The sequence below is a fragment of the Penicillium argentinense genome, assembly GCF_028826775.1.
Source record: "Penicillium argentinense strain IBT 30761 chromosome Unknown utg000002l_segment0_segment0, whole genome shotgun sequence".
In the NCBI taxonomy this organism is placed as follows: Eukaryota; Fungi; Ascomycota; class Eurotiomycetes; order Eurotiales; family Aspergillaceae; genus Penicillium; species Penicillium argentinense.
The window spans coordinates 3153382-3165704 of record NW_026622661.1 but is presented as its reverse complement, the minus strand read 5'-3'; the positions used below and the strand labels follow the sequence as shown (position 1 = coordinate 3165704).

The 12323-nt window shown below is 47.4% G+C and overlaps 3 protein-coding genes across 3 annotated transcripts; 2 read left to right on the top strand and 1 right to left on the bottom strand.

The window, feature by feature from the left end:
• Positions 1 to 4216: 4216 nt before the first annotated feature.
• Positions 4217 to 5745, top strand: N7532_002009 (uncharacterized protein; the record flags this gene model as incomplete). The annotated part of the gene is made up of 2 exons (XM_056614503.1): positions 4217 to 4372; positions 4432 to 5745. The coding sequence occupies 2 exons, from the start codon at positions 4217 to 4219 to the stop codon at positions 5743 to 5745; spliced, it is 1470 nt and encodes a 489-aa protein (XP_056479544.1).
• Positions 5746 to 6747: 1002 nt separating this feature from the next.
• Positions 6748 to 7431, top strand: N7532_002008 (uncharacterized protein; the record flags this gene model as incomplete). Its single annotated transcript, XM_056614502.1, has 1 exon — positions 6748 to 7431. The coding sequence occupies one exon, from the start codon at positions 6748 to 6750 to the stop codon at positions 7429 to 7431; it is 684 nt and encodes a 227-aa protein (XP_056479543.1).
• Positions 7432 to 8997: 1566 nt separating this feature from the next.
• Positions 8998 to 11317, bottom strand: N7532_002007 (uncharacterized protein; the record flags this gene model as incomplete). The annotated part of the gene is made up of 3 exons (XM_056614501.1): positions 8998 to 10511; positions 10602 to 10960; positions 11025 to 11317. 3 exons carry the CDS (start codon positions 11315 to 11317, stop codon positions 8998 to 9000), a joined length of 2166 nt encoding a protein of 721 aa, XP_056479542.1.
• Between the last annotated feature and the right edge of the window lie 1006 nt (positions 11318 to 12323).

Below are 12323 nucleotides of genomic sequence, written 5' to 3'. Positions count from 1 at the left end.
GGCCTGGTTGATGCTATTTTCGTGACTCGCTTGTGGTTGATTTGATTGGCTCCCCCCCCCCCCCCCCCCCCCCAACAACCAAAGGGCAACCGTTGCCCCGAACGTTCCAGAAGGGATTCTGTATTCATGGACAAAAGGAGCAGTCTCAGTATTTTGCCATCATCATCGCCCGCCATGGATAAAGCCATTTTGAGCTTGACAGCCCAGAAGATACGAGAGCTATTCACAATTTGCGGAATTGAGGACAGTGAGGAGTAGACCTGGGCAGAACCCATGGGCCGGCCCAAATGGGTTGACCCATTTGGGCCCATGGGCCGAAAAATCGATTTTCTGCCCATTCATGGGCCGGCCCATTTGGCCCATTCGACCCATTTTAGGGCGAAAACTAGTGTACATGTGGCTTTCATAATTTATGTACTTTACGCGTGCTCTTGGCTGTAATGCCTTGGTAACAAGAATGATTGATTGCTCTTAGTTATATACGATATTCAGTTAAAAGAGGGCATTTTGATATTACTGTAGAAATCAACTATATCTCATAGCCATCTAATAACCTTGAACGCTTTCGAACTCTTCCTGAAACACGCTGTGTGTTTTGCTCAGGCAAATCAGGCTCCTCAGGCTCAGACTCCCCCTCAGGCTCTTCGGCAGGCTCATTAACACTCCTTCGCCTCTTCGAATCATATTGCGCAGGGCCTTCTTCATTATCACTAATCTCCAGAATGCCCTCCTGCGTACGCTCATCCATCTCTTCTTGTTGGAATTCTATCTCAGTCTCAGTTGCGTACTCCCGAACGAAAGCAAGCTGCTCCTCTTCTAGATCAAATCGAATCCCACACATAAGAAGCATTAGATCCTGAATAGTACTCGATTGTAGTGAGCCACGGCGATAGTGGCAGATATCACGCGCGGAGTTAAAGAGACGCTCTACGCCTGCGCCTGTGGCTGGGACGGAAAGGAAATCTCGAGCGAGAGCTGCGAGCACTGGAAATCTGTGTTCATGATCTCTCCAGAATTCGCGCGGAGGCATTGATACCGTGCCTGTTTAAGGTATTTAAATTAGAAAGAGTGTTTGGTTTAAGAATAGAAGACCACTTACTACTCTCGAGATACTGAGTGAGCTCAGGGACTGGGGCAGTAGGCCGACTACCACAAGCGAGTAGTAGATCAATCTCACTCGTAGGCTTCACAGTCTGTAAACCTCCAGTCTGTGAGAGAGAGCTATATACACTATCCTCGTAGTGCTTAACTCGGGCTTCGAGAGCTTGTCTGTATTGGGCAGCAAAGTCTTTCTCGTCATCCCGCCAATCTGAGGTCTGGAAGAATTCAAGCTTATACTGCGGCGCCAAAATAGTCCCAGTTGAGTATATATCACTAAGACCTTCAAGGTCAGTCATCATATAATAATCCCTGAGCTTACTTTCGGCTGCTCTCAGAGCATCAAGCATTTGTCTTTTCCATCCGATCTTCTTCCGTTGTAGCTGGCGGATCCGGCTCTCAAGATGATTAAAGAGACGATTGTAAATACTGAAAACAGTATGAATCGTTATGTCTTTTGTTTTTGAGAGAGCAGTTGTGAATCTGTAGAAAGGCTGGGTGATACAGATCAGGTAATCAACCCGCCGCCACTCATTTGATGTGACCTGAAGATGAGAATGATGAAATTCGGAGCAGAAAGTATCAAACACAGGTTGTAGCTTCTTAGCCCGGCGGAGCATTAAGAAGGTCGAATTCCAGCGCGTCCTGACATCCTGGATTGGGAATAATCGAGGTGTATTAGACTGGAGGTTTTGGAAGGATTCACGGCGCTGAGGGCTTGCATTGATGAAGATAGCGAGGTTTCGGATCTAAGCAATTGTATAATTAGTATATGTTTGATAGGTAGAAAGAATAGTTTAAGATCAAACCTTCTTAAGTGTATTCGCCATACTATACTCTCTTGCTGTTTGGCGAGCTATTTTCGTATGCTCTTCAGTCCAGACCGTATCGACATTCTCATTCACTGGGTTGGCTTTCATTTGACCAAGGAGCTGCTTTAGGCTCAACTGAATCACATGGGCGAGGCATGGTACTCGGATAATAAGAGTATCAGAACGAAGGCCCTGAGACTGAAGAGAGTCTTGCAGAGATGAAATAAGAGTCGAATTGTTAGACGCATTATCAGTTGTGACAGCTAACACTCGCTCTTTGATCCTATGCTTTTCAAGCAGGTCTAGGACAACTGTGCTTAGATAAGCCCCAGTATGAACACCAGACAGAGGCTCAAATCCTAGTAAAACCTCCCGATATTCCCAATCAGCGTCAATAAAGTAACCAGACACTGCCATAAAGGCCTGTAGGAAAGGGGACGTCCAACAATCTAAGCTTATTGAGAGCTTTGCCTTTGGTGGAAGCTTCTGAAGTATTTCTTTCTGCTGATCTTGTGCTTTTGTTTGAATTCGACGCTGTAAGGTTCTTCGAGAGGGAAGGCTTATAGCTGTTGGCGATTTCTGAGCTAGTTGTAGAAGCTTAAGGAACTCGGGATGTTCAACAGTCGTAAAGGGAAGCCGTAAGGTAGTAATTGTAGAAACTAATTGGTGTTCCCAACGGGACTCGCTGAACGGCTCTGGTGCGATTTTTGCCTATTAAGTAGCAAAATTAGCTTTGATCTAGGAATAAATAAATGAGAGACTTGCCTGCTTCTGTAGTAGCCGCCGGATGCTTGATTGACCCTTTGTTTTACATATTGCCCGTTCTAGGTGTCTTCGTAGAGCAGTTGTTCCTTGCTTCCCTGCCGTCCCTGCTTTGGTATGAACTAGAGAGTTCGGATGGTTCAAAATTGCTCCGCAGTTCTTGCACATCACCTTAGGTTGTCCAGTAATAAAATGGGCAACCTGTTCGAAGTCTGCCCATATATCTGCTCGCTGGCCCTTTCGATCCCAGAAAGTAGATTGGTGCTCAGAGTGCCCACTCTGGGTCTGAATCCACCAATCCACGAAATCCTCTTTATTCATATCTTCGCACAGAACGTAGGTTTGTGCTGGATCTGTGGAGCGTCTGAGAGAGGTGGGAACAGAGAGAGGGGGAGGAAGCTGCGTTTGGCTTGCGGAGTGCTCGGGCGCGACGCTATCCGTTAAAAGATAGGATGAATCATCAAATTCCCCACTCTCTGAAAAGGGTACTGAGTAGATATCCGATAGTTGAGACATGATAGTTTGGTAAGAAAGCTCAATAATCCCAACGTTAGAGAGAAATCATCGTTGACTATAAAGAGGAGATAGGTTGGCCTATATTTAAGCTAGAATACAGAGTCCGTAGATAGCCTGGGCTATCATGCCAGGCGCAGATATCCCGGGATAACGCGTCTCCTATGTTCGCGATAATTGGCTATTTAGTCACTAAGTCCCACATCTGAATATCTTTTATTAGTTAGTTCCATGGGCCGGCCCATGGGCCGGCCCATTCGCCTTCGAAATTCGTGCTACGGCATCCCCCGCAGTTTTTATCTCATCGATAACTTTTTTTTTCACCCTTCCACGTTCACTATATAAAAGATTTATTCCATCCCTACATCTAATTCGTAAACAAGAAAGCCTTTAAACATACATAAAGTTATATTTTATTATACGATACTTTAAAAATCCAAGCAAAAATGACCTGCGTCGAGATTTCAGAAAATAAACATCAAGAGCTGAAGGACAATTTGAATTAATTGATCGTGAACACTTCAATATATATATATATTCAAGTTAGAAGAGATTACGCTGTGCGTAATCTATTCTGTAATTCGGTATAAGATTTAAGACAGCTATAAATTACGCTAGTAATTCTGGATATTTTATATATTTATTATGCAGATTTGGGGGCCAAATGGGCCAAATGGGCCAAATCGTGGGCCGACTGACCCATTCGTGGGCCAGCCCAAATGGGCCGACCCACGAGGTTTTTGTCCATGGGCCGGCCCATGCCCAGGTCTAGTGAGGAGCACCTTAATCTGGTTATCGCCCACGCTGCCGATCATGGTGAGTTAGCCCCCGCCAACGTCTGAGAGAATGGATCATTAACGGTCGCTTTAGTTTACAAAGCTCGACTCGTGATTGCTGGAGGTGCGACCGAGCCTATTTCTCAGGCTAAGGAAGCGACTATAGAAACCCCTCCAACTCCACCACATGACACTCGTGGGTCCTATCGACTTATGAAACAGACAGGGAAAGAGGGTCCTACAACCTACAGTGATATGGCCAGCACGGAAGAGAAGAGGAAAAAGAAGAGGAAAAGAAGCGACAGGTCGGAGTTGATGGATCAACCGCCCGGAGCGTCGGTAGTTGGTGGAAATGGAACAGCCAAAGATAAGGCTCCCGAGAAATCAATTTCGCCAGGAGTACAAACAACGGTATGTTATTTTAACCTCCATATTGAAGAAAGTCTAATGGATACATGGTTCATGTCTAGTCCGAAGTCGAGGACCCCGAATCTTTGTGTGCCCCGAATCGCCGTAACAGCTCTTTGCCATTATACCTAGACTCAGCCTACGAGATGAAGATCATGACAACAATATTGACGCAATGTGTCAAATTCAACTCTGATATCGCACAATATGGGCAGCGCGACTGCATGGCCCTGGCAACAACTAGGCTCGAGAGGATGCGGGAGCATGTCAAAGATGTCTCTCAATACAATTATGAGCAGGCAATTCACGCCATTCGAAGAGACACTGCTTTAACTGCGGGCAAAGCAATACAGACAAGATACAACGAAACTATCTTCTGGCCTATCATTCTTAAGTGCGCGGCGCTGATCGACCCTGCCACGCTGCCACCCGCCAAGGGCCCGGCTGATGGATTCACCATGGCGGAAAAAGCTGCCACAAAGAAATTCATGGAGGACACCGGGTATAGCGTGGGTGCAGAAAACCAGCGACAGTGCCGCATTTTCTGGAAAAACATATACGATATGCGTGAGGCTGGCGTTGACAAAATTCTCTTCTACCGTACAAAAGAATTCGACAATTTCTGCAGGGGCTATTGCAAGACATCGGAAACTCCACTCTTGGATAAAGTTTTGAGATGGGAAAACGAGTATCGATCTCATATCGAACAATTGGAAGTGCGGATTACCAAATTGAAGACAGGAGACTCGAAGTGTCTTAGCTACCTCAGCAATCATCAGGTGCTAGAACGACTGAAAGTGCCAGAGCCCTCGTGGAATAATGCTTCAAACGAGTGGGCCGTCAACGCTGAAGAAATCTTCAGGCAACGCAGCTCAAAGTCAATCTCGACTGATATTCTTGGCATACCACACGATGAATCAGGATACGAAGGTGGGTCAGACAAGTCCGCATTCATCACTCTTCTGCCCAAAGACGATGAGACTCTGTTCGTCTCTTCTATTGTGCCGATCTGCGAGGGAGACTTCCTGGGTATGTTTGCTGGCACCATCCGTTTGTCGGAGGATTTCAGTGTCACCCACGGTATCTCTGGTCCCGCCGAGAATTTGTGGCTTGACTATTCTCAGGTCACTGGGGTGCTGAATCAGATGCAGGTATCTGAACCAGGCGGTAACGCAAACGTGTGCCTTTTCTGGGAGGCATTCCATGGTGGCAATGCGACGGAGCCGTGCATCTCGTGGCGAGTCTCCGTCAAAGCCACCAAGCACATCATGCCATTTGATCCTATCGTTCGCGCAGCTGCTCAACAAGAACAATACCATTTGCATTCGTCACCTGGAAATGCCAAAAGAGGCTTTCTCGAATCTGCTACTAACTAGTGGTCTGCTATTGGGGCTCCCTTTGCTTTTTCAGGTAATTTTAGATGCGTTCCGTTCCAAATACGAGCAAAGAATTCCAGCCAGTAACAAATTCATGCCTAATTACATCTTATCTTTTGTCCGTAATGCAAATATATGCTACAAGAATCCATCCATGTATTTACTTCCATGGTACGATGAATAGGCCTTTTTCCAGAGCGGTTAGAACCGAGTGCGTCGCAGTCGATCAGGACAGGCAGCTGCCCACTGGTCCATTTCAGTCACAAAGTTTGCTGTATTTAATTGGCGAGTGGTCCTTGCTAGTCCTGCACTACTCTTTAGTCGTGGCCGAACACCCCAGTCGTGGGCAATTCTCCTAGTCTCTCCGCTCCCGCGCTACACGCTATATGAGCTGGCTCTTCGTAGTATTTCCTCCTAGTCCAATCATTCTAAGTCTACACCTTGAGACAGTCTAGAGGCGACCAGGGGGTTCTCAGCCAAGACAGTCACGCTGCCCCAGTGAATATCGATTTCATTGGCTTATCAGTTGTGCTGAAGGAGTGGGTCCCCGCAGTGGCCTTCAATTTCGGTGGTGGTCCTTGCCGCACCGCTCCTCCGCGGCTAATCTCTCTTCTACATTGTGAAACAGTCTTCGGTGGTCTAGGAACAGAGATTTCAGAGCTTGCAGCAGCCTCAGTGATGCGGCCATAGCCTGAACGACACGTGCTAGCTTGACTATTTCACATCTGCATGCCATGACTCACGTACTCCAAAGCCACATACTCGAGAACACGTCGCAAAATTACCCTGCGCTTGCATGCATGAACAGCATCACTGTTCCTTCCCATCATCATGAGGCTCGGTTGGTTGGCTTCGCGATTGATGCATAGAGATCGAACGCATTTGCTAGGTAATCACGAATATATAAATCCGATCTTTTCTGACATAACTTTAAGACCGATAAGTTTTTTCTTAAGGCCTTCCAGTTTCTCTCGAGCGATATTACCAAAGTCGTCTCTAGTTATGTCTCCTACCGAGTCACCGTCTTTGAATTCAGGAAATCATGATGCCACGCCTGTGGTCAATAGTGGCAGCCTGGAGGGATTTATCAGGTACATCGGTGTACTGGCGTCCAGCTCTGAATCTCAATTTGCATCCGCCGTACTTGGCGAGATCACCCAGCAGCGTGAAAAGATTCAGTATCAGGATGTAGAGTTGAAGAGACTTCAAAAGGAGATCCATGATATCAAGGAGAGAAAAAGAATTACTATCGAAGATATGTATGCTGTCAACGAGAACGAAAAGGCAAAACAGAGAGACTCCGCTACGCATATCGAAAACCTCCGTGCTACTGTCGATGAAAAGGAAAACAAGATCGCCGAATACTCTCAAACTCTGAGAGCTACTCAGGAAGAAATAGCGAAGCTAGAATCGACTTGCTCGCAGGAGCTCGCTAAAGTCTCACAGTCCGCCAAAGATATCGGTACACTGCAAACCAATTTGAAAGACAAAGACAGGATGATCGACCAAATGAAGACAGCTGGATCGAAATTAAAATCAATATTATCGTCGGAGCAGAAGAAGAAAGAAGAGCTGGAAGCTGCTAATGCCTCAATGAACAGAGAGCTACAGGCAGTCAAAGCAAATATCCAAAGATTGGAATCCTTCGCTGCCCAATCCTCGGATATTGAGGAAGACTCCGTGTAAGTCGTGCAAATAATTGCAACCATTCATAGATTGACTGTTCCCGTGTCATATGACAGGTCGACGAAATTTGCGAGCCTTTGGGCCTCTGCTATAAACGAGTTATCTCCATTGCTCGAGCAGGATGTTCCGGTAGATACTTTGAAGGTTCGTTCTCAAACTTCTTTTGCCACGCACCCCTCGCTGATAAGATTAAAAGGAGAAGTCCATCTGGGAGAAACTTAGAAAAGCAGACAATGTCATCCTACCACCGAACTTTCCTCTGATTGCTTCAAACTCCCCGGGAGCCAAAGCGATACGCTTTGCATTGATCCTGGCTGTTTTATCTAGAGAGATCGATCGACGTATATTTCGACCGACCTACTTTCTTTCAGGGGACAACCATCTTCGTGAGGCTCTCGGTCATCTTTCAGAATGTGATAGCGAGAAAGAAGCTTTTTGCCGTCGTATACTTCTCTCCATTGATCCTGGCGCCGAAGACGAGACTCTCAAAGCTGAAATTCGAGCTGTGATCCTGAGAATGTCCTCGTATGTGAGAGGGCTATTTTCTGAAGCGCAGCATGATTTGTTTTGCACAAAAATCAAGAGTATAGTTCAAAACGCGGCCGAAGTTTGGCTTCCAATTCAACGATCGCAACAGAAGTTCGAGACGGACTTTGAACTAATTGATCTCGAGGACGATGAATGGGGTCATTTTTCTTTGGCTGGTAACAATACAGCACCAGAAGCACAGGACCTCCCAGACCTTAATATTCTCATTGTTTTCCCGTGTATTTCTCTGGTGGAAGGCGGCGACCATGAGCCATTGACCGATATAATTCAACTCCGCAGTTCCCAGGAATTATACGTGGCAGCACAGCATGAAGCCACTCAAGTGGCAAGCTCTACCATCGCCCGAAGGTCTTCGACTCGCCCCAGGAGGCAATCAACCGCAGGCTCAACTGGGAAGTCTTTTTTAGGTGGAAATTCAACCAAGGGATAACTGTTCGGCTGTGGAAAAGGCTTCAGCAACGCTGATAGCTCGTAGGACTGAAAGAGAGTAGATGAGGATGGTAGCCAATGATTAATAGCGATGAAAGTCTTTACATATCTTTCTCGTCATACTCTTTTAATAGTTTGCATTTCCGTTGCATGGTATGATGTCTACGGTGACCTTCAACTGTAGCTGTGCGAACAAAATGCCACAATGGTTTTGGCAGATCATAAATCGAGAAGGAAGACGTGAGTCTAAGAACACCATTCATCCTATTCTTCTCTTCCGGAATACGTATACTCAGGCTATGTGACGCCACAGTCGACTATGTGTATATACAAGTGTGCATTTCCTCGTTGCCGAATCTCTTTAGCCCGACACTCTAGTCGTGCTCGACACTCCCGCACAAGATTCTGCCCTCTTCTCCTCGGTCTCATACGGGGGTATCAACTGCAATTTTGTGGAAATGTTGACGAAATTTGCGGTGATAACGTTTTGTCTTCACATTTTCTAATCTAAGCTGTCTCGAGCAATTCAGGTGGATTACTTTTAGTCGACTTTTGGAACCTGATTCCACCATCCGAACCGCACCATTATCAACTTTTCAGTCTCTTTGACCGACGCAGCAAAGGCTTGATGCTGGAGGCTTTAGGTATTTCTGGTCGTGCTTTTGCCCCCTTTCTTACTCCCGGCTGCTCTTTCGAGTGATCGCGATGTTGAGATGAGCGCGTCGTATATTGTCTTCGAGGCCCCGGCTCGGATTGTGCCGCCTTTGCTGCACGCTTCGTCGTTTTTCGCCCTGTAGCAATTTCCGTTGAGCATAAAGCGCTATTTGTCACCCCAGAACCAACAGAAGGCATGAGAGTATCGGTGACAGGCCGGTTCGACAGGGGCTCCGTGTGGACAGTTTGGGGTTCCAACAAGCGTGGGTCGATATTTGTTATCTCAAAGCCGACAGAGGAGGCTGGAGTCTCGGTCCTTGGCCGACTCTCGCATTCTGACGACACCTCTGAGCTATCTATGGATGAGATAGCGTTGCAAGTAACCAGTGGACTTTGTGGCAGATGACAAAGTTTAATTTTGACGTCATATTTGTGCACCTGTGCAGCGTGGGCCAGAAATTCAGTGACTTTACTGAACTTGGACACGTTATGACAGGCTTCCCAATTGCAGCTAATCCCGTCGTGTGCATGGACCAGATGAGATTCAATGAGGTGGCGACGAAGAGAATCCATTCGCTTGTAAGGAAATTTATGCGGAGGGGGATTCGATGCTGAGCGACGAGATACACCATAACAAATGATGCAGATATCAGTTGGACAGACCAGATTATCTTCTCCAGAAGATGAAGACGCGGGTTCTTCTGGCTGTTCAAGTACTCCATCATCCCAGCCATCGAGATTCCAATTGACTCGGTTGCCTCGTCGGGGCGGCTCACAGAGCCGTAAAAGTGCAACCATGTCCTTGGTAACCTGGATGCGTCGAGCAAGCAGCTTGTCCTCATCGAAGTTCTCTGCGTCGGGTCCGTAAAAGTTTTCCACAAGTCGTGCCCGTTCAGAAAATACATATTTCGGGGTGGGTAACTCCCAGTCTTCATCGGCAAGGCTATCAGCATCACATCCTCCAACATCAGATTCGCCGAGAAGTAGCTTAATCTGTCTGTCGACTTCGAGCACAGGTGCACTCTGAAAATGGTCCTTTCTGGCTGTCTCTCGAGTGTCGGTTGCCAATTTTTTCCGAAGCTTGGCCAGATCTTTTTTGACTGCTTCGTGTCTCTGATAGAGGTGCGGAAAGGGTTCTCGGGCATTCTTAACAGTGCCGATCAGAGATCGCATCTCAGCCATGAGCTCTCTCTTCTCTCGTCTAAGCTGCAAGACCTCGGGGTGTTGGCAGATAGCACGTTTGTGCGCATCGGTAAGATCGGACGGTGCTAATGGATCTCTTTTCCTGAGCATGCTTCCAGCGGCGAGTAATAGACCTTCCTGAGACGGCCGAAGAAGAACGACATGCTGGAGGTCGCGCCCGATGAATTGTGATTGGTAATGCTTTTCGAAGACCGCGTCGCCAGACTGGCCAAGCACCCTTTGCCGCTCCTGGCTAGTAAAATTCCCTGTGAGATGATAGTCAGACCCAATATAAGAAAATTTTCGTTATCAAAGTGGAAAGGTGTTCATCAAATTGCGTTCAACGAGTAACATACGATTGACTTCGTTTGCTGTCCAGCGGCGGAAGTTGTAATGTCCGATATCATTTTCGAATCTAGCATCTCGACCCAGCTCCCGGAGCGCCTGCCGACTTGATTCATAAGTCATCGGCAAAGACTCATGGAGTTCGTAGTCGCATGGAGTGCGCTCAAGACGCCGAAGAAGAGGCATATTTAGGACCTCCGGCTTCCATCGGAGGGGGAGGGACAGACTGCGATGTGGAACTTGCAGCCGCCAAATGAGCTCTGGTGTGAGCTCTGTATTGACAAAAGCGCCATCGCGGAAAGCAAACGAAATAATTTGAGCGATAGGGCAATATGCTAGTTGGTAATCACCGTGCATGAAGAATTTTGTTCTGACGCCAGAGGTTAGTATCAGATCAGCTCGGAGGGATTTTAGATAAAGAAAATTCCCCTTACCCATCAGCGCCTTCTGGTCGACCTTTGAGATTACGAAACTCGATGATGGCACAAAGGACGTCGCGTTTGCTTTGAGGGCCTTTCAGGTAGAAAAGTTCGATATCACGATAGCAGACTGAGTCCGGAAGATCTTTCAGGGAAACGTTTTTGGGAAGATCACTCTGGAAAGCATGAGCCCGTTTGCGTTTACCCAAGGACGAGTCAGGCAGCGAGGTATTCTGTGGGAGTAGGACGCCAGGTCGGGTCCCGGTAATGGCGGACCAGAGCTGGACGGTCGAAAATTGGACGATCATACTTCCATGGCGAAAAAACCTCTAATGGACCCAATGATGACGGTAGATCACACAAAAGACATCCACATCGAGAGTATTCTTTTCCTTCGTTCGTCGGGCGATCCTGCGCTCGGCGGGGAATACACCATTAAGAAACTATACTCTAATTAGCCTTCTACTTGCGAGAACTAGGAAGCACCCTTACTCGTCGCATCTGTTTGTGAACGTCTTCATTGACGCGGCGACGGGCGAAGAGCTCGAAGTATTGACAAAGGCGGCGCCAGTATTCGTCATACGACTGAAGCACTTTCTCTCGTGATGTTTTGAACATCCAGTCAAAAAAGTTCATATAGATCGCTTGATCCTCCAGAAGAAGATAGTCCACGTAGTCCTCGTTCGACTGAATGCAATATCTAGTCTCGTATGTTATTTCCTATCATAAGGCTTTTCGCGACCAAGCGAATACTCACTTCCGCCAATAACGTTCGACAACGGCGATACCTTCCAAAGTCTTTGGCTTGAAGTTTGGAGGGAGCCATCCAAGGCTGCGAAAATGTTCTAGTCTGGCTCGAGTTTCCTCGCAAAGAATAGGATCGGTCCAGTATTGGTGCTCATCAGCCTGAGCCGGAGGTACGGGCGTCGGTGCCATGGGGACGGCCAGATACCAAGACTAGGATGCAAAATTTTGGTGTAGGAAACGTCAAGGTTGGCTTAGGGCGAGGGCAATGGGGACGAGGAGCGAGAATCGGAGTGTGCAATGACACCGGAAGAGAGGGAAGACGAAGCATCTTATAGGCACACGACCAGGCCGGGCGAAGAGGTGGGGGGGAACTTGGATTTGGCTGCAGAGGGGAGCCATTTTCGGCGTCGTTTTGGTCGCCAGTGGAAACAAGGGGAACAACTGTTGAAGTCGAGCGCTAACATCAGGAGTGGATGATGACATAACAGTGCTGGGCGGGTGCAGAATAGTGGTGTTCTAGGGTCGTGGGCGGTCAAGCGGCGGCTCGACGTCCAAAGTTACGGGTGG